This window comes from Rhinolophus sinicus, chromosome 1 (assembly GCF_057876585.1).
Source record: "Rhinolophus sinicus isolate RSI-liver-muscle chromosome 1, RSI-T2T, whole genome shotgun sequence".
NCBI classification, from domain to species: domain Eukaryota; kingdom Metazoa; phylum Chordata; class Mammalia; order Chiroptera; family Rhinolophidae; genus Rhinolophus; species Rhinolophus sinicus.
In genome coordinates this window covers 159,999,346-160,023,966 of record NC_142501.1, presented here as the reverse complement: position 1 = coordinate 160,023,966, position 24,621 = coordinate 159,999,346, and the positions used below count along the sequence as shown (strand labels likewise).

General features: G+C 40.2%; 1 protein-coding gene and 1 pseudogene across 1 annotated transcript; one reads left to right on the top strand and one right to left on the bottom strand.

The window, feature by feature from the left end:
* Positions 1 to 544: 544 nt before the first annotated feature.
* FAM47E (family with sequence similarity 47 member E) lies at positions 545 to 24,600 on the bottom strand. Its single transcript, XM_019719995.3, is given in 9 exon segments — positions 545 to 927; positions 929 to 949; positions 3,517 to 3,591; positions 6,296 to 6,451; positions 13,213 to 13,413; positions 15,327 to 15,474; positions 17,507 to 17,646; positions 20,234 to 20,600; positions 24,325 to 24,600. Coding segments are annotated over 9 exon segments (1,167 nt in total). The 5' UTR covers positions 24,342 to 24,600; the 3' UTR covers positions 545 to 885.
* Positions 7,918 to 9,529, top strand: LOC109439720 (histone acetyltransferase type B catalytic subunit-like; annotated as a pseudogene).
* Positions 24,601 to 24,621: the final 21 nt, after the last annotated feature.

Below are 24,621 nucleotides of genomic sequence, written 5' to 3'. Positions count from 1 at the left end.
ATTACGGTGTAGTCAGTCCAGCAGACAGCTTATTGAAATGGGATCATGACAGACCTGGAAGATGAAAGGTCATCACCCAGAGATTTTGTATTTGAAGATAGATGCAGTAACTGATACAACTTTGAGACCCAATATCCTTTTAATAAATTCTTCTTGATTAAATTATCCAGAGTGGGTTTAACAGAGAAAGATCTAGAAGGATACTGCCAATGAGTAAAGAGTAGTTATTGTTAACTGTATAGTGATTATTTTTATTTTATACATTCTTTGCATTAACCCATATTTTCTGATTTTACTAACATGAGCATTAACATTTAAAAAAAATTTTAAAAATTAATTTAAAAAATACATCACCTTGAGTTTCCATTATACTTTATGACCTATGACCTTAATGTTATAGGTACACATTTATTATTAAGACTAAAATGTCTAAAAACGGGGTGGAGGGAAATCTGAGTAAGCTTAATTCAAAATGAAAGAAAATTATATTCTAAAGAAAGAATAAAGGAAAAACCAGGAAAAATAATATTCGGGGAAAGTGCAGTAGAGTAATTCTGCTTTTAATTATGGTTTTATTTATTTTTACAAATAGTTGCTATACCTATGTAATATTGACAATGCTACAAAAATGTGAGAAGACTATATGTGATATTGATCTCATAGTTGATAAAATATATAAAACATTGATTAACTGAAGCAGAAGGCCATTGTGAAATGTTTGTATTAGGTATAAAGTTTATGGATATTGCCAAGTCAAAGTTGTACACCCATCGTGGCACACTCATCATACATTTTGTTTAATGTTTAATGAGACAGAGAAATGCCTAAGTACTACAGAGTAAATAAAATATGTCTGATCATTTTCCCAAACTCTTCTATGCTGAGTTATTTTATAGGAGGCTTACACTCACATTTACATTTTTTTCCTGATGTACATCTTCTCAAGGAACTAAAAAAATAAAAAGAGAGAGAGAGAGAGAGAGAGAGAGAGAGAGAGAGAGAGAGAAATTTCATTAGATTGGCAAACAAAAACTGTATAGTCCTGCCCACAACAACTATCATACCCAAATTCACAATCTCACACTCTGACATATATCCTCTTAATACTCAAAATCTCATGTTGATGATTAGACTATGACAGATGTTGGACTTTGGAAGGTAGGTGGCAATATCAGAAATACCTAGATCTGTTTCATACTTGTTCTGGGACCAAGTCCAGTCCAGCCCAGCTCAGAACAGCCTTGTGCTCCTCGTCCCTGCTGTTAAAGACCTGGCACCCATCTGTGTAGCAGATGGAACGAAGTGATGGGTTATACATAGAATAGATAATCCAGCAGCAGATATTGGAATGTGTATATAAGTACCTATGTTCATGTAACACATATGAATGTGTATATACACAGTGTGCACAGACATTATGGAGGTAAAAAAAGAATGAATGTTTAAAATTTTTAATTTTATGTTTCAAATTAATGTTAAAATATGTAATGACTGTCTATATATAGTGATATATAGTGTGAGTGTGTATGTGTGTATGCAGAGGGTGCCAAAAAAGTATACATATTTTAAGAAAGGAAAACTGTATTAAAATTATAATACTCAATATATACCAATAACAAAAGATGAATATAAGTCACGTTTGACTTCTGCGATTACAAGAGGTGCTCAAAGTGGTTACCATCAGCGTCCAGACACTTCTGATTATGGCGAGCTACTGCTTGAGCAACATTGACCAAAGTGTCCACTTCTATACATTTTTTTGGCACCCTCAGTATATATATGTGTGTGTGATTTACTGTAATAGATTCCTTCCTCTCTTTTAGTTGAAATTTTATTGATAAAATATAGAATATAGGATGTAAGAATAAAGGGCTTTAAGTGGCAGGTCTTCTCAGAGGACTCAGATGTTGCCAGGAGCATCATCTTTCTTTAGTTAACACAGCTAAAAGAGTATAGCCAGTGTGTCAGGCATGCTTCCTTTCGCCCAAAACTGAGTTCAATGTTCTTCAATAGAACGAATTAAATCAACAGGAGTCAAATCAAAATGAAAAAAAAAAAGTGTCTTGCCACTAAAAACATTAAGATAGAACTATGAATCATTATAACATCAAGACCAAATAAGGATTATGTGTGTGTGTGTACACACACACACACACACACACATACACACACACATATATGTCCTTTGCAAGAGGATATATATACACCCATATATATTTACATATATAGATATATATCATATACACAATTATGTAATCATATAAAATAGCATATTTCATATATTATATATATAAATACATATAAATATACTGACCCTTATATATAGATTAGGTAGTTACTATAAGTACATAAATGTATATAAATATATTAAATATACGTAGCAAGCCTATTATTGATGCTCAAAGCTAAGGGAGAAAGTTCACCCCAGTTAGGCAATGGAGTCTTTTAGCCCCATCTCTACTTCATACTCTAGACTTCCCCTCACCTTGCCTAATTTAACTTTGAAACCATTTTGAATCTGAGCTTGGTCAACATATTTATTTGCCAGTAAGTATAAGCTATTGTTAGTTGTATCATCCTTGGAAAAAAAGAAATCCAGTATCCCATTTCCAAGAACTTTGCCCATCTTGGCTGTGTGGCCTCCTAAAGATGCCAAGAGATGTATACACAGAGGACACTGGACGAGCACATGACTTATTATTAGCTACGACTTTGGCCCCATGCCTAGCTGGCTTCCCGCTGTGGTGACAGGGCTGGTTTGGGTGCAGAACTTCCTGCTAAATGGTTTGCTCTGCCAACCTCCCACCCCACCCCTATTACATGTGGTCTGGGGGGGTGGGGGAGGGACATTCCATGTGGGAGGCAGCTTCAAAATTTAAGGGAGGGGAAACTAGAAGGAGGAAAGAGAAAGTGAGAAGAGGAGAAGAAGACACTGGTAGGCCCCCCAGGAAGTGAACTTTTGCCCTCGTCTGTTTCTATATGAAATTGTCTCTCCTTCCCTTCCCTTTTTCTAACCCTTATAATTAAGGATAAGCCATACATTTTAGCAATTCGACAATTATTGACCTACCCATAGTACAATGATGATATTGTGAATCCCTACTCCATTTTGTCCTGACCCAAGCCACAGTTCTTTGTCCTTAGATGTGGAAGTAAAGGAGACTTAAATACTTCCTAGAGAATTCAGAGTGCTTTAGTAGCACAGTTTGCAAGGCACATGCCCTGTACACAGATCCCTTTCACTCTGGTCTCCTTAAGGCCAAGCCCAAGGCAGGTGCATCAGCAGAGAGACAGCACCTCTGACGCAGCAGAAACCAAACAGGCAGAATAAACAGAACCAAATGCCAGATCCTACCCCTGGGCTCCTGTCTGGGGAAAAGCATGCCTTTTCTTCCCGGGGCCTGAGTGCTGGTGTGTGCTGTAAGAGAAGTGTTTTGATTTTGTCAGTGTGCTGAACCCTTCCCATCAACAACTGTTGACCCCTCAGAGGGTCTTCTGGGAATGACCTTTACTTACACTTGGCATCTTGTAGCCCCTGCTTAGAATGAAATCTTTAAAGACAACTGTTCCATGAAGGTCTGCCAGTAACTCCTAAAAGAGGGTCCACAAACACAACTGTCAGAAGCTTGATTTCAATTAAAAGCATTTGGCTCTTCATAAATTACCTCATTTTAAACCACTTCCTCATTTGGGAATATGCATGTAGATAACATTCACAAGTTGAGGGAGATAAAGGCTTTCAAAAGGTGTAAAATTTTCTCTCCTTCCCTTCCCTTTTTCTAACCCTTATAATTAAGGATAAGCCATACATTTTAGCAATTCAACAATTATTGACCTAGAATGTCTGGAATCTAACCAATTTAAGATTAATAATTTTGATACTATGCTTTATAATACGAAATATATATTTGCTCTTCTTCCTGATCCTGGTACAGAGCTCCTAGAACCCTTGAATTTTGACAAAAGCCACAACGGTGAAAAAAGTCTTTTATTTATAACAGAAACCTTTCAAGTACAAAGGAGTTTATGTTATGAGGTGATTTGGGGAAAACACTCAGATAGTCACTTAGTGGGGCTGGTTGCCAGAGGAACCAACCAAGTGATGAGAAGATTGCCTATTTTAACTCCCCACCAAACCTTCAGGGAGGATACAAGAGCTGGAGGTTGAGTTAATCACCAACGGCCAACAATTTAATCAATCATGCCTATGTAATGAAGCCTCTGTAAAAACCCAAATGGATGAGGTTCAGAGAGCTTCCAGGTTGGTAAACTCGTGGAGGTTGTGGGAGTGTGGAGCAAGGACAGAGGGCATAGAAGCTCCATACATGCCCCTTCCTACATACCTTGCCCTGTATATCTCTTCCATCTGGCTGCTCCTGAGTGTATCCTTTTATAATAAAATGGTAATCTTGGCATGGGGATAAAAAAAATCCCTGACACATTCGGTGACCAGAATTGAGAGTAGTAGAGGAAGAAACAGGAGTGTTTTCCCTACTCAACAATATATCCACAATTAATAGATCTTAACTCTAAAGGGCATGATAATAAAAAAAGACTTGATCCAGCCCCAGTATCTTCGGCGTATTCATGCATTCGTTTGTTTGTTTTTTTTCCTTTCATGTATTTGAATTTTAAAATTGGAGGTATAATTTTATATCATTGCAATTCAGTTCTTTATTTCACCTTCCAAATGAACTCAATCAAGAAGAGTCCAACACTCATGTGTTCCCAGCAAGACAGCCATGTCATCACAGTGACTGCCCCTTAGCAGCACACCATCGTGCCTCTGTCTTGTGAATTGGGATGCCAGAGCCAAGTGTCACCACCTAAAGTGCACAGGTAAATCAATCTTCAGGTACTCTAAAAGTGTGATTTATAAAAATCATAGAACAACTCCATTGAGTTGAATCCTTCCTGTGTCTAAATTTCCTGAGAAACTTCCTGATATTACTGTGATAGTTCTATCAACCATATTTCCAAAATTTAAATGTTACTTCTTTTTCATGAGCTAACCATAACCATTTTGGCAAATATCTTTACTAGCTTTTGCTGGTCAAAATGAAATGTTTTTGGAAAATTATTTGTCTTTAGGAATTAGTCTTTAAAAATATGTTTCTACAACGAGAGCTTCTAGACACCTTAAAACAAAAGTTTTGTAACTAGATTAAAGGATAATAAATTCTGTGCTTCTAAATATTTAATTGAGAAGCTTTTGTTATTTTTTAAAAGTGCAACTGGAATAGTTTTAGGTTATGTATTAAATTCACATAAATTTAGATAGGCATCTCCTAAAACCATACACCAAGAAATGCTGCTGAATATTATTCACATTATTTTTCAGCTTATATATAAGGATCTTATGTTCACAAATTTATGTCATGTCTGACATCTGAAAATTAGAATTTCATACCCAGTACTAGAAAAGATAAAAATGACCATCTTTCCTTTAATCTAATCTAAAGGAGGCAGTTGAGTGATTTCTGAATGAATGAGTAGCCAGATTTGTACAGCATTTTACTTTTTTGAAGTGTTTTCACACTGGGATCTGAGAGAATTGCTGGATCTGTTGTAAAAGAGAAGTTTCACAAAAATTATCATCAGAGTCCTGCGCAAGTATTGCGTCAATATTTCCAAGTTTTCAGGACTGCAATAAAGAACTTCTCTCCATTAGATACTTGTACAAGAGACAGCAGGCACAGAATTTATTTGCAGTAGAATCAGAGCACATCCTTGTTGTGTGTTTGCTGCTTCGTGATATCAGCCACTGCTTAACCTTTGTCCCTTTCCTCCCAGAAAGATCCTGCAACTCTGCTGAATTGCATAAAAGAAGTTTCCTGATTGCAATTTTGAAATTCTTTAACATTCATCCATTGCTGACAAAAACAAAACAACGACAAAAACAAAAACAAGCTTTACAGTTAATTACCCAAGGAGAATCCGTGACATTGTATTCATTCTGAGTACTGAGGTGGTCCTAACAGATCACACCAGTTTTGGGACGGCCAATTTATCCATGGAACCAAGAGTGGTAGGAGTCCAATGGGTGGTTGCTCCATTTTGGGAGACACTGTGTTGACCATGAAGCCAGGAGATTTGAAGTCTTGCTTATCACACTTTCCCCATTTAATGACTTGGCTTTCTCTGGATTCAATTGGTTTTTGCTGGATTCAATATGCGAAGTGTACGACTTTTAGGAGCCTCTATTATTCCAGAGACTCTGGCTTCAATATGAGGTGGCAGTTACACTACGATAATCTTTAGCTCAGGATGATCAAATCTCAGCATATGCACATACCTGTTCCTGCAACTCCTTTTTAAACTTCTCCTCTTGAGCTTTACGTGAGACCTTGGGGTCAACCAAAGGTTCATCTGCTCTTTGCTTTTTCCACAACTTGGTGTTCAGATACCATGCTCCGTACCGCATCTTCACCCACTTTGGTTTATAAGGATTCTATAGAAAATAACATAATTCCCAATTTCATTAGTTAGATTTATTTTTTTGGTTTGTCATTTCAATAAATCTAAGATTTAGCTTATGGAAGTATAATTTATTTTGAATTTATGACTGATCCTTGCCAAAGTATTATAAAGATAATGTGAAAGTTCATGATTGAGAAAATAATGTGGTGGTTAAGCATGATCTTTGGATTTAGACAGACCTGAGTTCAAGTCCAGCCTCCCTCACTTAGGAGCTATGAGTCATGGGCAAGTTACTTAAATTCTTCATCTGTAAAATAAGATAATAGTATCTATCTCATAGGGTTGTTGGGAAAATTAAAAGAGAGAATTATGTAAAGCAGCTAGAATTCATGTAAAAATTACATATTTCACCGAATAGTAATAATCTTAAACAATACTAAGTCAACCAAAAGGATAAGTTATTAGCCTTATTATGAGGCCAGCACTGTGCTAAGCCTTGTAAATGCTACACTACTTTGGATCAAAATGCTACCCATCACAATCTCTTGCTTCTTTAATTGGAAGAGAGAGAGAGGAGGAAAAATAGATGTCATTCCTTTGTTTCTCCCATTCTTCAGTAGTGCATCTGTTGGTTCATAGCCCCAATACTATGGATGCAATACCCACACATTGTCTCATTACAAAGGAGGACTTAATCCTTGGGTTGGACAAAGAAACACAAAACACAAAGATACTGCCCTTCTGCCTTCTCAATGACATTTAAACTATGAAGTGGAATTGGTGAGGGCATTCTAGTGTCAAGCTAAATACACCTATTTGAAACCAAGAGGATGGGACACAGCAGAAAGGATGGAAATCCCTTCTCAGAGCTGGATTTAACATTGTGATCCCTCCATTCCAAACATACTGACCTCCTTGCTATTTCTAGAGCACATTAATCATGCTTCTGCCTCGGAGCCTTTGCATTCACTGTTCCCTCTGCCATAATGCTGTTCCTCAATATACCCACATGAGGGTATTTTGTCATCTTAACTATTTCATGTCATCTTCTCAGTAGCGTCTTTCCCAACCACCCAATTTAAAAATTGTAATCCCCTCACAATAATCTTTGTCTCCTTTCCCTCCCTCGTTTTTCTTAGTAGCACTTACCATCATTTCATATGCTATATACTTTTCTGTTGTTTGTCTCTCCTCTCACCCTCTAAAATGTAAGCTTGTGAAATTGCCCTCTGCTACCTCCTCCAGGCATCAAGAACAATACCTAGGACACAATAGGTGCTCCATAAATATTCATTGAATTGATGTCAAGTTCCTTAACTTCGGCATTATTGACATTTTGAGCTGGATACTTCTTTGTTGGGGGGCTGTCCTATGCATTGTAGGATTTTAGCAGCATTTCTAGCCTCTACCCACTAGATGCCAGTAGCACCAAGTTGTAACAACCAAAAATGTCATCTCCATTGTCCTTCCTGGGCCGCAGGTATTCACAGCTCAGAAATGGCGGGATTTGGTGCTATGGAGAAATTTTTGGTTGAATAAAAGAGTACAGCAGAGAAGAAATTGGCAGAGTACAACTGTAATACCAACACAGCAACTGAACTAAAATTAGTTCGTTTTCCTGAAGATCTTGAGAATGGCATTAGAACTTTCTTTCCTGAATAGACCCATCAACTCTCTGGGGATGATGAAACTGCTTTTGGTTATAAGGATCTGAAGATTCTGTTATACTATATTGCTGGTAGCCTGTCAACAATGTTCCGCGTTGGATATACATCGAAAGTTGATGAGAACGTTGACTGTGTAGAGGTAGATGATGTCGAGGGCAAAATTAGACAAATCCCGTGTTTCCCCGAAAATAAGACCTAGCCAGACCATCAGCTCTAATGCGTCTTTTGGAGCAAAAATTAACATAAGACCCAGTCTTATATTAAAATAATATAATATAATGTAATATAATATAACATAATATATAACAGGTATAATATAATATAATACCGGGTCTTATATTAATTTTTGCTCCAAAAGACGCATTAGAGCTGATGGTCTGGCTAGATCTTATTTACGGGGAAACACGGTCATTCTACCTGGATTTTGCACAAACACAGATAATTTTCTTTCTTTGCTGCAAAAAGAAGTTGATTTCAAGCCATTTGGAACCTTACTCCATACATACTCGGTTCTAAACCCAACAGGGGGTGAAAACTTTACCTATCATATAAACAAGGCTGACATGACATGAGGCATTCAAGAATATCATGAAAGGCTTCAGACCTTTTAATGTGGTTTATTGAAACTGCTAGCTTTATTGCCATGGATGATGAAAGATGGCACTACTTTCTCGTATTTGAGAAGTATAATAAGGATGGAGCTATGCTCTTGTGAGCGTAGGTTACATGACAGGCTGTAATTAACTGTGTACTCAGACAAAACCCAGCCATGTGTAAGTCAGATGCTGATATCGACTCTATTTCAAGGTCAAGGCCCTGGTGCTCAACTTCTTGAAGCGCTTCATAGATACTACATTGCATCTCCTTCTGTTATTAGTATTACAGAGGAAGATCCATCCAAACGCTATGTGAAATTAAGAGACTTTGTGCTTGTGAAGCTTTGTCAAGGTTTGCCCTCTTTTTCCCAGGAAAAGTTAACGTAAGGAGTCAATGAAGATATGGCAATAGATACACAACAAAAGTTCAAAATAAATAAGCAACAAATTTATAAAATTCTTTGGCTACTGGTAACGGACATGAGTGACGCCGAACAATACAGAAGCTATAGACTGGATATTAAAAGAATAATTAGCCCATATACAAAAAAAGCAGAGAGATCTTGCTAAAATGAGAAAATGTCTCAGACAAGAAGAACTGAAAAACCAGATGAACCAAATAGAAATAGGCATGCAACACGAACAGCTGGAAGAAAGCTTTCGGGAACTTGTGGAAGATTACTGACATGCCATTGAATGCCTTGCTCAAAAGTAAAGGTTATATTGCTCTGTACAGGAAGTTTGCAAATTTCTGTACATTGTATTGTGAAAAATCTGATGATTAATTTTAAAATCTTGTAACATTTTACTTACATTAAGAGTTAGCTATCTTATCTTTAGGTGAACATTTTCTTTTGGAGAGATTATATATTTTAAAACACTGTCTACAGTCTTTGAGAATATACTACATTTTTAAAAAAGATACAACTTCTGAAATACCACTGAAATTGCTTCCCTTCTTAAACAGTATAATAAATGCTTAGTTGTGATATGTTTAAAAAAAGAAAAAAGTCATCTCGAGACATTGTCAAATATCCCTGGGTGGGTGGGATGGGAGGAGGGCTAAATTGCCTGTGGTTGAGAACCACTAAATGAAAGGAAGGAAGGAAGCAAAGAGAAGAAAAAGAAAGGTAGGGGGAGGAATGGAAATTATACCACTGCTCTACTGAAGAACTTGAGTACTGACATATATTATGTTGTTGGGTAACTGGTGCTCTTTCAAGACTCAGTACAAATATAATTTCTTCTGTGATGCCTTAACAGTGTCCCTAATCTCACTTCGTACTTGGTAGAAATTAATTACTTCCTCCTATGTCCTATGTACAACCCACGATATCATTTCATTATAGTTCATCATTTACTTGTTGATCCTACTAGACTTTCCTTAAGTGCAGAAAACAGTCCTTTGTTTGCTCCCAGCACTTTCTGGCACATAGTAGTAGATGCTCAGAAATGTTTGTTGAATGAATGTCTAAACAAATGAAAGAATGAATATACAGAGAACATGTTACAATAGACATATAGATGGTTGTGAGAGATTAGAACTAAGAATAAATTAATGTCAACCTATAGACCTGGAGAAAATCCATGTAAAAATTGCCATATAACCAGTGTCTAAAGGAAGGTGTAAGCACGTAGACGTGGGAAGAGGGGCACCTCAGGCAGAGAGAATATTGTGAGCAAAGGTAATGGGAAATGGGAAAGTTCGGTGTTTCAAAGAACACCAAAGAGCAGAGTGTAGCAGGCCTGAGAGTATGAAGGGTAAAAAGAAAAATAAAGATGGGGACTTCCACTTCTGGAACAGGGACCAGATTTTCCCTCCCACCTGCAACAACCAAAAAACAGAGAAACATATATATATGAAATGATGGTTTGTAAGACATTGTACATCAAATAACAAAGGGTAGTGATCCCTGAGAGATAAGAAACAAACAAGGTAAGCCCCACAATTGCACCAGCTCAGTGTCTTGAGAGAGTTGCCATGTCCCAGCACAGGGAGGAGCCCAGTGGACTGAGTTGAGGACAGAGCTAAGAGTCCAGGAAGCCCAAGGCAGCGGAAGTTTGCAGCACAGACAAACAGGAAGAAGGGGGCTACACAGAGAGAGAACACCACACGTTTACAGTCTTCCTCTGTGGATGTGTGGGAGGAAACTACCTGGGAAAGAACCAATCAAAAGGATTACAGGAACAGTGCCTGGCATGCACACAGGGCCAGGGCCAGGATTCATTCCCTCCTGGAAAACCTAAAGAGTCACTGGGGAGAATACACAGACCAGTCTTGACTCAGCAGTAGGTAATCACCCCGAGATTGAATATTACTTTGGTCCTTCCCAAAAGGTCTTAGAAACAAGACCCAACAGGATCAAACTTTTCCAAGTAACTTTAAGTACATCTCAGAACAAAACTCCTGTTTATAGGAATACAAAAATACCCAGCAACTAATAAGGTAAAATCACCATGCCTGGAATCTACTCAAAAATCACCAGGCACGTAGAAAGGCAAGAAAATATGATCCACAATGAGGAGAAACATCAATTAATAGAAACACACATGGAGTCTATACAGATGTTAGAATCAGCAGACAGGAACATCAAAAACAGGTTTTATAACTATATCCCATATGTTCAAAAGATTAAGTTGAGACATGGAAAATGTATATAAACCAAGTCAAACTTCTCGAGATGAAAATTATGAAGTACAAGATGAAAAATACACTGGATGGGATTAACATTACATTAGACATTTCAGGGGAAAAGTTTAGAGAATTTTAAGACATAGCAATAGAAACAGGGAGAAAAGAGAATAAAAACTGAATAGAGCAGCAGTGAGCTGTGAGACAATGTCACACAGCTCTTAATTACATGTAATTAGAGTCCTGGGAGGGTTGCTGAGAAACAAAAGAAAAATTTTTTGAAAAACTAATGGTCACAATTTTTCCAAATGGGATGAAAACTATAAACCCGTGGTTGAAGAGGCTCAGCAATCCCCAAGCACAAGAAACATGAAGAAATATATGAGTGCATCAAGGTGTAAAATAACCACACTACTCAAAACCAGTGACAAAGAGGACATGTTAAAAGCAGCCAAGGAAAAAAACATATCCAGAAAAACAAAGATAAGGATGACAGAAGATCTCTCATCAGAAACAGCACAACCAAGAAAGCAGTGAAGTAACATCTTTAAAGTTCTGAAAACAAGCAAACAAATCAAACACTGTGAACCTAGAATTCTACACCCACAAAAGTATCTTTAAAAATAAAGGAAGAATAAGGATATTTTCAGATATAAAAAAGCTGAAAGAATTCACCACCAGTAGATCTACACTAGAAGAAGCGTTAAAGGAAGTCCTTCAGGCAGGAGGACCGTGTAGAAATATATTTTGAACTTTTGCCTAGTGACCCTCCGTCTGCTAGTCAAAAGTTCAATTTTGGCAATAACCACAGTGGTTTTATAAAGCAGCGTTTGTGCAATTATTTGTAAGTACAGGGAATTGAGCAATTTTATTCCACCCAGATTCAGGACAAGCAGTGGTTCAGGCCCCACATGTGGTGGACATAATTTGCCTATCCAGCACCAGTTTGCAGTTTACCCTTTAGAAAGATGAAAGGAAAATGGAAAATTTAAAGTGCTGATATTAGTAATGGAATGCATAATTTTCATAAACCTTATGCAACAGAGTCAAGAACGGAAAACATCATGTATGTAAAAACACGTCAGTTGATTGTGTTCAATTGTAACGGACAAAGTTAATATATTCAAAATATTGGAAATATAATATCAAAGATTATGTGTAAAAGGCAGAGTAATTAGAGATAATATACTGTTTTTCACTTTCAGAGAGAGGAACTCTCTCCCCTCTCCACCCTCACCAGCTCCCACTTAGGCATTTAAGTCTGTTGTTGGACTAGCACATTGGACTTATGTATATACGTAACACATGTGTTATGTATGCAGTAACACATGTGTTAAAAAGTGGGAAAATACTTAGGAGCCCATAGTATTTCCTTTTGGAACATAGCATGTTATTTCTCTTCTCTGTCACCTGTTCTTCTGTCTTCAAGGGAAATTGGTACTGGGGACTGAATGAGTTATTAACGATCAGGAAAGCCTGTGTTTAAGAATGATGGTTTGTGGTCAGTAAGACTCCCCTAAAAATTCAAGAATTCTTTCAATGTAAAATGAACAGCAATCACAATCACAATTACAGCACTTCGCTCTTGCAATGATATATTCCCACCGTCAGAATTTCAACCTATAAAATGCATAAAGAGATGGTCTCAACATTTAAAACACAAAGAAAGAATAATGACTATTCAGATACTAACAATAATGCTGAATGACATGCCGTGTTTGTATAACTGACATTGTTATATGTATTAAATACTCATCCATTTAACAAATATGTATTAAACATCAAAAAAATTCAAGAATTCCACTGAAAAAGGCTGACGCCAGAATTCAAGAACATTTAAGATTTTAATAAAACTTAATTTTCTTTGATTTTCAGTCTTCTCCCCTTTTGCAATTACCTGCAGTTTCTGGTGTTTCCGCTCATGGTCTAGTTTCTGGAAACATTCTGGCTCTTGAAGTGTATTGAGCCCCACACTCTTCTTTAGTTCCAAAGGAACCTGGCTGAGTCTCATCGTGTGGGGCACATCACAGCTTGGTTTGCTCTGATAGTCAATTTCAAACTGTTTCAGGATGAACTCTTCATCAATGTTCGCGCTTCCCTGGAAGATTTCACATTGCATGAGTCAAAGGCGAATGGTGAAATGCTCCTTGCTTTCTTCCTTTATCTAAGGGAGGCACTTGACCATGGCTGGAGAGGAGTCATGAAATAGTCAGGGGCATAAAGGGAGGAGTAGAGTCAACACTGGGCTGAAATAATAATGAAGTAGAAATAGAGCAAGTAGAATCAATGAGGTAAAAAATAAGCAGCATGGAAAGAATGTATCAGCTGGCGCTATAAAGAAAACACCACAGGACGATGTGATAAGGACCAACGTGGCATAACTGAGGTAAAGACGGGACCTCGGTCATAAGAGACTGAAAATAAGCCTGGTCATCAGAGCAGCTAAATTATTATCCTACAGTTTCTTAAATTTCCTGCCTAGACAGAGTAGTCTTCAGCAGTAGGAATGGCAGAAGTAGAAGAGCTGGGATTCCGGTAATCCATTCCAGCCAGATTATGGACGACAAGCAGTGGTTCAAGTACCAGGCAGAGTGGGCATCATCTGCCTTGGCCAGCATCTTTCCTACAATCACCCTCTAGGTAGCCTCCTACTGCGGCTCTCAGTCAGTCTGCCGCAGCCTGGACACGCCCACCACCTCTTTGCTTCAGGATTAGACACGTGACCTGACCCACTAATGAGCATATTCCATTTCCCCACTTACAGTGTGGATAATCGGGCACAAGGCATGTGACCCAGGTTAGTCCAGGGAGAGTGAGCCCTCAACTTATTCCTAGTGAGAAGGGTTGCTTTTTTCCCCACTTAGGTTGCTATCTGGTAGGAGGTAAGCTTGGAAATTTTAATGGCTACTTTTGTCATCTCTTGGGGAAAGACTGGTGGACAATGGAGTCAGATAGAGGAGAGCATCCAAGAGATAGGGAGTGCGCCTAAAAATATTTTTACACCTAGATCCAGCTGTGCCTGCAGCTCCTAAAACCTCTGGATGGTTCCCTTTTCTCCCATATACAGTCTGAATTATATTTCTGTCACTTGCCAATGAAATAAGCCTAAAGAATACATTGATGAGAACTAATACACTCAAAAAGTGGGGGAGGGAGCTTACAAATCCTAGGTGGTTTCAAATCCAGGAAAAGCGTTGGGAATCTAGACATGTGTCGGGACTTGGGAACAGGAATATTTAACTAAATAGGTTCTTGGAAGGAGGGCAAGGGAAGACTTCGAAAACTGAGTCAAAACTCTCTTCACATCAGAAAAACTTTTGGTAAAGGCTGTAGTCAAGTATACCTACCCAATAAATATAACTGAGAAAAATGAGTTGAAGGAGTGAAGGAAAGAGAGAAAAGAAGATCCTGACATTGAAATGGAAAATAAAAATATGAAAAGGGTGGGGGAATGGGAAGATGTTGGCCAAGGGATACAAACTCCCGTTACAAGGTGAATACATTCTGGGGTTGTCATGAACAGCATGACTATAATTAACAACACTGCATTGTATACTTGAAAGTTGCCAAGAGCGTAGATCTTAAATGTTCTCAACACACACACACAAAGGTAATAGGTGATGGATGCAGTAACTAACCCTATTGTGGTAAACATTTTACAATATGTGCAAGTATCACATCATTACATTATATACCTTAAACTTAAACAATGGAATATGTCAACTCTATTTCAACAAACCTGGGGTGGGGGGAAGAGATAGCTATTCAAAAAATATGAAACAACAGCAATGAGATATAAACAATAAACATTCAAATTGTCTGCAAACTTGCAACCTTTCCAGAAATTTTACCTATAAGAAGCATTTCTATTATAAATGGTGGGAGAGTCATAAAGATTCTTTTAGGACTTTGATTATTTGACTTTGATTACATTCAAAAAACTATTTTTTCATAAAAGTAACTTTGAGCTTGACTTTAAAAAGCAAGTTGTAATTATTACTACTAACTTACAATACTAGTAGCCCAGTTGCAGAAGTCACTAACTTCTTTGCGTACATTTTCATAAGGAAAAGGACCCTCTTTGTGGAGCAAATCCGCTTCACTTGGCTTCTCTTCATAAAGCATTCGGCTTGGATGTGACACAGGAGTCTTCTTGGGACTAAAGATAATGGGATCATGAAATTACAATATGAGCCACCATGAATCAAAGTGGATTTCAAACATTGTCTTGAGGAAAGATCATAAACACGTGTTTCCAATAGTTTCTTGCAAGCTCACTCTAATTATGTTAATTTTTCAAAGACTACATTCCTGTTATCAATATCACAAAGATAAGCAAATCATGATTTGTTATAACAATTAAAAATTATATGGCATTTTACCATTGTAAGTTGATTTTTAAGATTGTGAGTACCATTTCTTAAGACATGTGCCAGGCAAAAGCCCAAATTACGTGCTTGGGAGTCTGCCAAACCTCAGACAATCTTGACAAGGACACATCCTTGACCTCGCTCTCCCTCATCCTTAAAACCCAGCCCATTAATAAGCCTTGTAGATTTTAACTGTTTTCTTCTCTGGACTGTTGTAAAAGGTCACCACTACTCACTGGTGTCTCTGCATCTTCCCTTAGGACCACCAACCCCCAATCCCTAACGCATTCTCTACACTACAGCCAAAATGGTCATTACAAAATATAAATCTGATCATGTCAAATGCAGCTGCCTTGCATCCTCAGTTAAGCCCTCTTCAATAGCCTCTTTTTAAAAAGTGAGATAAATTCACACACCATAATAATTAGCTAATGGTTTGCCGAGGGTCAAGAATTCAAAGGTGCTCACAGGTCCACACGGACCCATGGTGTTGGAGTCTCCAGGGGGATCCGTTCATATAGCCCTCCTCCCTCTTCTCCACCCTGGTTCTGAGCAACTTGAAAAATAATACAAAGAGCAAAGATGAAAGCCAAAATGTCACCTTTAGTACTGACAGCAGCCATGTTGGAAGACATGGGTTTAGGTGCAAAAGGACTTGCTCACTGAAACCCAGAAATGGGCAGACTGTCCCATGCAGGCCCCAGCAGGGTGGACCAGCGTGGGTCTCCCCTCAAGAAGGGAGGAGCAGAGGAGAACTTGTGCTTCTCATGGGCTATCTTGAGTCCCAGTGGAAGAAGAACAGAGCTGAGATGAGCATGCCCAGTTGTTCTCCCCAAATTAACCAGAAGGTACACTGAGGGGTCTCAAGTGCCACAACTGTGGAGTTCCTGTCACTTTGTGTCTCACCCTAAGTAACATGGATTCTCTCTCAATCCACCTCCACGTAGGTAACTCATACGACTAGCAAAGCTCTACACAGCTCCTTCCAAACGCCCTGACTGTGGTTCTGGGCCCTCCATAAGTGTCTGGGTCCTATGGATGGGCTTCTCTCAAGGTCACCTACACTTTTCAGTGCCTGCCAGTAATGCCATTTAATTTCAAAAGTCAAAAACATATACAAAATGTATTCATGCAAGTATACTTATCATTGCATTTACAATTTTAATTAAATATTATATGAGTTGGGAAAACAAGGATGTAGTTAAAAAAAAAAGAGGGTTGTGTCTATGAAAATCAAGCTCAGTGCTTTGGAAAGGTTCAATGAAGGTGGCATTACTAGTGTGATTTATGCAAAAAAGATGACTTGGAAATCCAAGCAGCAGACCCATACTCAAAAAAGACTTTACATTAAAGAACTAACAGAGAATGTACAGTTATGTTTTAGAGTAAAATGAAATGTTTTAAGTACTTAAGTGTCACCTTTTATAATTCCCTGTATTAATTTTTGTTGTTGTTGTTGTTTTTGTTATTCAACCAACTACTGGTCCCAGTCATGTTGAATAAAAGAACTCCTGCCATAGAGAATTCAAAAAACCATTATGGGGCAGTTAATCAGGTTTTCGGCAGTTTTCCTCTTCTCCAACAACTCTCCTCAGCCATGTAGACACAAACGTTTGCTCCATTGCTGGATAAGTCACATCCATTTATGAAATAAGCACTATTTAGAGCAGGACTCAAGGCTCCTCTCCCTCCTCCTCGAGAACTTAGTCTCTAACTTTTGCGTCTCTATATTATTCTAAAGATGAGGAGCTTTGAGAAGGTAACTCCTAGAATGTTTCATCAGGCGACAGGAATGAGCCAGCAGTTAGGAATAATACTTACAGTCCCAAGCAGACTTGGGTGGAATGTTTTTTAAAAGGTTTTATGGGTTCCTTTGTTCTTTTCTTGATGCCCTGAGAGTAAGTCCAGGTGTCTTCCAGTTTTCTGTCAGGATCCAGCACTTCCAGCACCTTTAATAAGAGCTTCAAACAGAAAACAGCTTTGGAGGAAAGAAAAATGTGCTGAAAAATGGGGCCCCTTGGTTCTAAGCCAGAAACAGACCAGCTCGCCCCCTTGCTTTTCCTTTCTAGTTGGTCAGTGCTGTTCACCAGTTTCTGTGCAAGTCCTGCGCTAAGTGCTCTGGATAAACTTCTGTCACCTAGATATTAGGGAGGCAACCTTTGTAATGAAGTTTCATCTCCTCTAGATAAAACAGTGCTTCTGGGGCTACCATGGTCCCCAGCTGCTCCACTGAGCAAAGTACCTCTAAAGGGTTTCTGTGGTTTTTGACTGTCCAGCATCCATTCTTCCTCCTACGCATGACAGTATCTAGGTTTTTCTCTGGAGAACCACCTCTCCTTTCACTGTCTGTCCTCATGGACTGAATTGGCCTGACCGCATTCTCTCTCTGCAGGCATGCCAGGCCAATGAGGATCACAGTGACGGCTTTAGGAACAGGTGCATAACCCAAGTTGGAATGAAAGTTAGGTTGTGGCCTTTTGCTGTGGCCATGTAAAAAGAAGCGTTCTTTTTCTGGGTAGAATTTAAATCGAGAGCTGCATCTGGGTAGAATTTAAATCTAGTGGCCATCGCAGCACCATAAAAACAGACCCAGCCTCAGAACAACAGCTAACATATCTAGTTGGAAGGTCAGACAGGGAAATAAAGGCTGCAAATCCCATGTGCCATCCCAGGGTATGTGGGAATAATCTGTTTGTCATAGACCCAGAAGCTCTGGCCTGTAGGAGGCACTGCAGGAAAGCCCCAGGTGGAAAATAATTGATTAGAAATTCCAGATGTCCTTTCTGTAGACTTCTCTGCCACTGATCATTCATTCATTGTAAATAAAAATGTATTGAGTATGTACCGTATGCCAGCTATTGGTGGTACACAGTGGAAGGCACAGAGAAAGTCCCTGCCCTTGTAGAGCTTTTATTCTAGTGAGGAGCCCAGTAGTACCAAGTGCGGTGATGCAAAATACATCACGGTAAGGACAGAGAATGAGAGTGAAAGGGAAGAACTATTTTACACAGGTCTCTCCAATTAGGAGATATTTGAGCAAAGATCTGAAGGAAGGGAAGAAGTGAGCCAGGCAGACGTCTGGTGCAAGTGGTCCAGACCCAGGAATAGAGATCTGAATTGGAAATGTTTGTAATGTTCACAGAGCAGGTAGGAGACCAGAGTGGCTGCAGCGAGATGAGAGCAGAGGAGTAAGTGGTGAGGTTGGACAGGGAGCAGAAAGAAAAGGGTGGACAGCAGAACACGCAAGCACTTTACTCTGATAAGAAGGGGCCGCTGGAGGGCTTTGCACAGGAGTTCACCTTTCTGAACAACTGTCATGCTCAGTGTATGGGGAACAACCTGCAGAGGTGGGGTGGGGTGGGGTAGGCGACGCTGCTATTTCCCTGCCCAATATCCATTCTGTCCTTTTTCCTCAAATTAACAATTTTGTTCTGTATTGTGTTCAATGTTACAATGTCCAAACAAGAAACTCAAGTTTCTGACTGCCTAGCAGCTAGGAATGTTCAGATGAATGAACTGTTTACTGGGAAAGCTATTACAGTTGACCCTTGAACAGCATGGGGTTGGCGAGTACTGACCCCTGTACAGTCGCAAATCCATGTTAACTTTTGACTCTGTAGTCAGCCCTTTGCATCGTGGATTCAACCAACCACAGATCGAAAACAGTGTTTTCCATCCACAGATGGGAATCTGCAGCAGGGAATGTGAAAATATTGTTTTCCATCTGTGGTTGGTTGAATCTGCCCATGCAAAAACCACAGATAGAAAGGGCTGGCTGTATTTATTGGAAAACATACACACACACACACACACACACACACACACACACAACCTGTTTAAGTGAACCTGTGAAGTTCAATCCCACGTTGCTCAAGGGTCAACTATATTTGCCTAATTAAAAGACAAAGTCGGCTAGCATGCACCGTTGAAACTTTGCCCCTTCCCTCTTCTTGTTTGAAATGTCTTTCAAACTTGATGCCTGGAGAGGTGGAAGCCATTTTGAGATACAAGAACAAGAGACATGTGCTAAAGATTATGGAGCTGAAAGTCAAAAGTTGCCTGGGATAGCTTGCTGACGTAATGAAGCTAAGACCCAACCGACGCCTGACAATTTGTTGAATTTTCCCTGTGACCTTTCAGGTTCCCATATGATTTCTACCCACCAGTTTGTAAGTACTTATCACATGTTAAAGTGACAGAATTAAGACTGAACAACTCCCCCCACAAAAAAGTCACAGGCAAAGCAGACTGGTAGAACTTCAGGGGAAAAGAATTCGAATGTTTCTGGTGTGCTGGAGCTTACTAAGTTGTGTGGCCTCCTAGGAAGCAAAGGGAGATGGGTGTATGTTGCTGCCAATTGTGTTTCTTCGGGGCAGAGAAGGAAGGCTGCTCCGACTGCCATGAGAATTCTCACCCTAGGGAGACATTCCTCTTCCTCTCCTTCTTATCAACCTGTCATGACTTCCAGGAAACTTCCCAGGGATCTAAGGAGAATGATTTTCAAGGCCCCCGTGGAGGCCCTCCCACAACCCCAGGACAGGAGCTCACCTCTACAGGCATGTCTTCCAGATTCAGGTTGACAGACAAGGGGTGCGGGCTCAACTGGGCTTCAGTGTCCTCCAGGAATGCCCTTCGTGCCTGCTGGGCTGGCGAGAGCTTGGAAAGCAGGGCTGCTTCCTTGGGCAACTTGTTCTGCCTCTTTTGGGGCACAGGTCGGGAAGCTCTGTGATAAATCTCAGGGAGAAAGTGCTTCTGAGGGCTCTGAATGATCAGATCACCACAAGGCGGGTAGCCGTTCCTGAAGTCATCCAGTCCCTTTCTGACAAATATCCACCGCTGGCTGTTGAGGGAGCGGGGGAACGTCAGCCTGTTCTTGGGCTTTGTGAAATAGTCAGAAGGCAGATTCTCCTTGTACCTGGAAGACAACGTGCCTGGTCATTTGGAAAAGGATTGAGGTGGGAGGAGGTTGTAAGGAAGCTTTTTGGAGGAGGAGAGGTGGAGGAAGAGGGTTCACACGGAGAAGGTTGAGTTAATCATACTCCTGGTTTACAGGACATTATCCATCACTGGTCTGAGCAAAGCCCCTCTCCTGCTTTCTCTGTTCTATGTTATTCTCATATCCCACTCTCACTGCTGTCCCCTGCATAGGAAAACCACGCTGATGGATTTGTAATGTGCCCTTTTGTTTGTACACATCTTTATATCTATATTGTCCTTTTGGGTGCATGTATTCTTAATTTACATTAATGGTGCTATCTTGTTTCTTACTTGTTTACTAAGCACAATATTATCGAGATCCACCCATGTTACTATGTGTAAATCTATTCCATTATTACAACTACTGCCACCACAGCTCATCTAGCCATTCTCTTGGTGAAGGGCACTCACAAGTGGCAGCTCCCCTCCCAGGCCTCTTTCTCATCCTTTAAAGGGACACAATTCAGTGAGAAGAACCTGGATCCCAGTGACAACTCACCCCTAACTAGTTGATTGCCCTTGGCACTTCATGTAATCTCTGTGGGCCTCGGTTTCCCCCTGAAACTCAGGGGGTCAAAGGTTGCAAACTGGCAGTCCATGGGCTGACTTAGGCCTACAAACCTGTCATTCAGTCCCTTTTGTGTTTTAATAAGAATCATAATAGTTAACATATATTGAGAACTTTCTATGTAACAGACACTGTTCTAAGTGTTTCACGTGTATTAACTTACTTAAATCTCATAACAAGCCTATGAAGTCGATACTACTATTATTCCCATTTTCAGATAAGGAAATTGAGGCACAAAGATGTTTTAAAAAATTGTCAAAAGTCCCACAGCTAGTAAGTGGGAGAGCTGGGATTTTAATCCAGGTACTGTGACTCTGGAGAAAGATGCTTAACCACTACCCTGGAGTTTCTGCCATATAAAAATGTTCACATACATAATCTGGAACGAAAATCAGGAGCTCTGGGTCCACCTTTCCATGGAGCCAAAATTGGCATAATGGTTGCCCTCCTGAGACCTATGCTCTTATTCACAGTCTCCACCTCTCCCTACTGCCTTATACCCAGCCTGCCTCACTCAGTTTCCTTACCCACCAGTACCCCGGTTTGTACTGAGTAGTTAGGGCATGAATATCATATGAAAGAGACAGATGGACAAAATAGGAAGGAAAATGACACCAGTTCCTGGATAATCTAATATATTCAGCCACTTCTGATCAGGATTTGGGACCTGAGCAGCTTAATGGCAGGTCTGTCATTATCCTAATACATCACACTGTGAGATATTTCCATTGTATTGGTGTCTTTCCCTGAAGCCTCCTCCATTCCCAGGCCCCTTTTATCTATAATTGCTTGTTACACCAAATCTACTTCTTGTAGTATTCACAAAGCATTTTTAAGAGATTGCAGGTTGATCCCCATTCTTTTCTTGTGAGTTCTAGGAACCTCTTGCTTGCTCTGCATGCATGTGTGTATTTGCAGGGCTAATCCAGTTCTACTGTGAAGATCTAGATGAAAGGACACAAAAAGATGAGTTTATAAACAGTTCCTCTTTGCAATTAACAAATCACTCTTAAATAGCTAAGTGGTGGGAGTGTTGAAATTACATCTAATCTTGAGATTTGATGACCCATTCAGCATGACCTACTAGCAAGTAACCCTCCATAGTACGAAATATCTTTACAAAGTTTATTTTCCACACATTTACAACTAACTCAAACATCCAAGCACTTCACAAAATCAAATCCGATAACCAACAGTCTTGCGTAAGCACAGTCATACAACTCAAAATGGCAAAGTAAGGCAGTGAGCTCAAGCCTCATAGAATGTTAGAGATGGCAAAAACCCTGAAAGAAATTTAGTCCACCTTCCTCACTTTTCAAGGAGGAAACTGAGTTCTGAGAGGTGACCAGGCAACCCGTCTAGAGGGAGGGTGTCCAACTACCCCACTTTGCCTCTCATTAACTAATAAACTTACCTGTCTGCATTTTGTTAAGTTCATGAGAAAAGAAAACTGAAAACATCTTTTTTAAACATTTACTATTTTCACAGTCACTAATATATGACACATGGATATTTCCATCTTAAAGAATTGCAAGAGTATTGCGCATTTATCCTAAAAGAATGAAAACTTATGTTCATACAACTTGTACACAAATGTTTATAGCAGCTTTATAAGCCCAAAACTAGAAACAACCTGAATGTTCTTCAACAGGTAAATGGATAAACAAACTGTGGCACATGTATACCATGGAATACTATTCAGCAATAAAATTGAACAAGCTATTGATACACACAACACCTTGGATGGATCTCAACGGCTTTGTGCTGAGTGAAAAATAGCCATTCTCAAAAGGTTGTATATTATATTACCATAGATAGCTAACATCCTGAAAAGAACAAAATTAAAGAAATGGAGAACAAATTAGTGGTTGCCAAGGATTGGGAATGGGGAAAGGAGTGATGATAAAGGGGTAGCACAAAGCGGTTGCCTTGAGATGAGAAAACAGTTTTGCATCTTGCTGTATATATATGACAAAATTGTACAGAACTACACACACACACAAACATGCGCAAGTAAAAACTGGTGAAATCCAAGTAAGGTCTATAGTCTAATTAATACATTGTGCCACTGTGGATTTCCTGCTTTGGTAATGTACTCTAGTTATGTAAGATGATACTGCTGGAAGCAGCTGAAGTAAGGGTACATGGGACCGCCGCAGTATTTTTGCAACTTCTTGTGAGTATATAATTGTTTTAAAACAAAAAGTTTGAAAATGAGAAAAAAGAAGGGGGATTCCCAAAGAGTTCATAATTGCTAACATGTATACAGTGCATAGCATGGGCCAGTAACTGCTTTACATGTGCTATGACAGTTAATCCTCACAACAATCCTATAAAGTGGATTCCTCCTATTGTCCCCATTTTACAGTTAATAAAACTGAGTCCAGAAGAAGCAACTAGTTTGCCTACAGTCACCTTGCAAGCAAGAGGAGAATTGGCCTTCAACTCCAGCCTTTCTGATTCTAGACTTTGGAATCTTAACCACCACATCTTATAGGCTCCAAGAGAGCGAAATTCCATTCTCATAAATAGCTGAAGGAATTAGCAAAGGCAAAAACTTCGGGTTCCTGCCCTGTGGCTATGACACCACACAGTCAAAATGGCAGCAGACCCCCCAGAACTCCCCCAAACACGGGCTCAGCTTGGCTCTAGTCACGGGCTGGGTGGCCCTTCGGCTGGGTGGCCCAGGGCTCCAGGTGCAGCAGACCCTTCACTTGGGATTCAGGGATGCAGTTGGCTAACCTGGAGAAGGGTGAGTCGTAGGCAAAACCAGTCTCCACAGAGGACGCTGAGGCCATCAGTTTCCCATCTGGAGTGGGTATATTAATCTACAACCTCTTGGGGGTTTTAAGGATAACAGGGGAAAAAAAGTGTCATTTGCGATGAGGAGTGTCGAGTGCTCGTTATTTTATATTATAACCATTTCGATGCAGGGATCTTGAGAAGGAATGGCAGGAGGACCTCCAGCCGAGCCGTCTGTGACCACTGGCCATCCTCCTTCCCCTCCTCCCCCCTCCCAGGACAGCAAGAATGCGGTCCAGGCGCCCCCACGCGGTATCCGCGGAATATGTCTCGCCCCGCGTGGCGCGCTTACCAAGGCCTGTGGTTCATGCCTGCCCGCCCCCGGGTTAGCGCCCCCGGGCCGGAACAGCCGCCTGTGGTCCGCTAAGGTGGCCCTGGCTCCCTGGGGACCGCTGGGGCTTCGGTGGCGGGGTTCCGGTCTCTTGAGTCGCTAGGAGACCGCGTAACTGTGCTCTGCCCAGACTCGCCGGGGCGCTGGCAGCTCAGGCTCCCGCCTGCGCAACCCTGCTTTTCCCGGGAACTCGTCCCTGCGCAGCCCCGACTGCACCCCAGGCTTCTCCGATGCCCGGGGGCGGGGACCGTGGCGAGG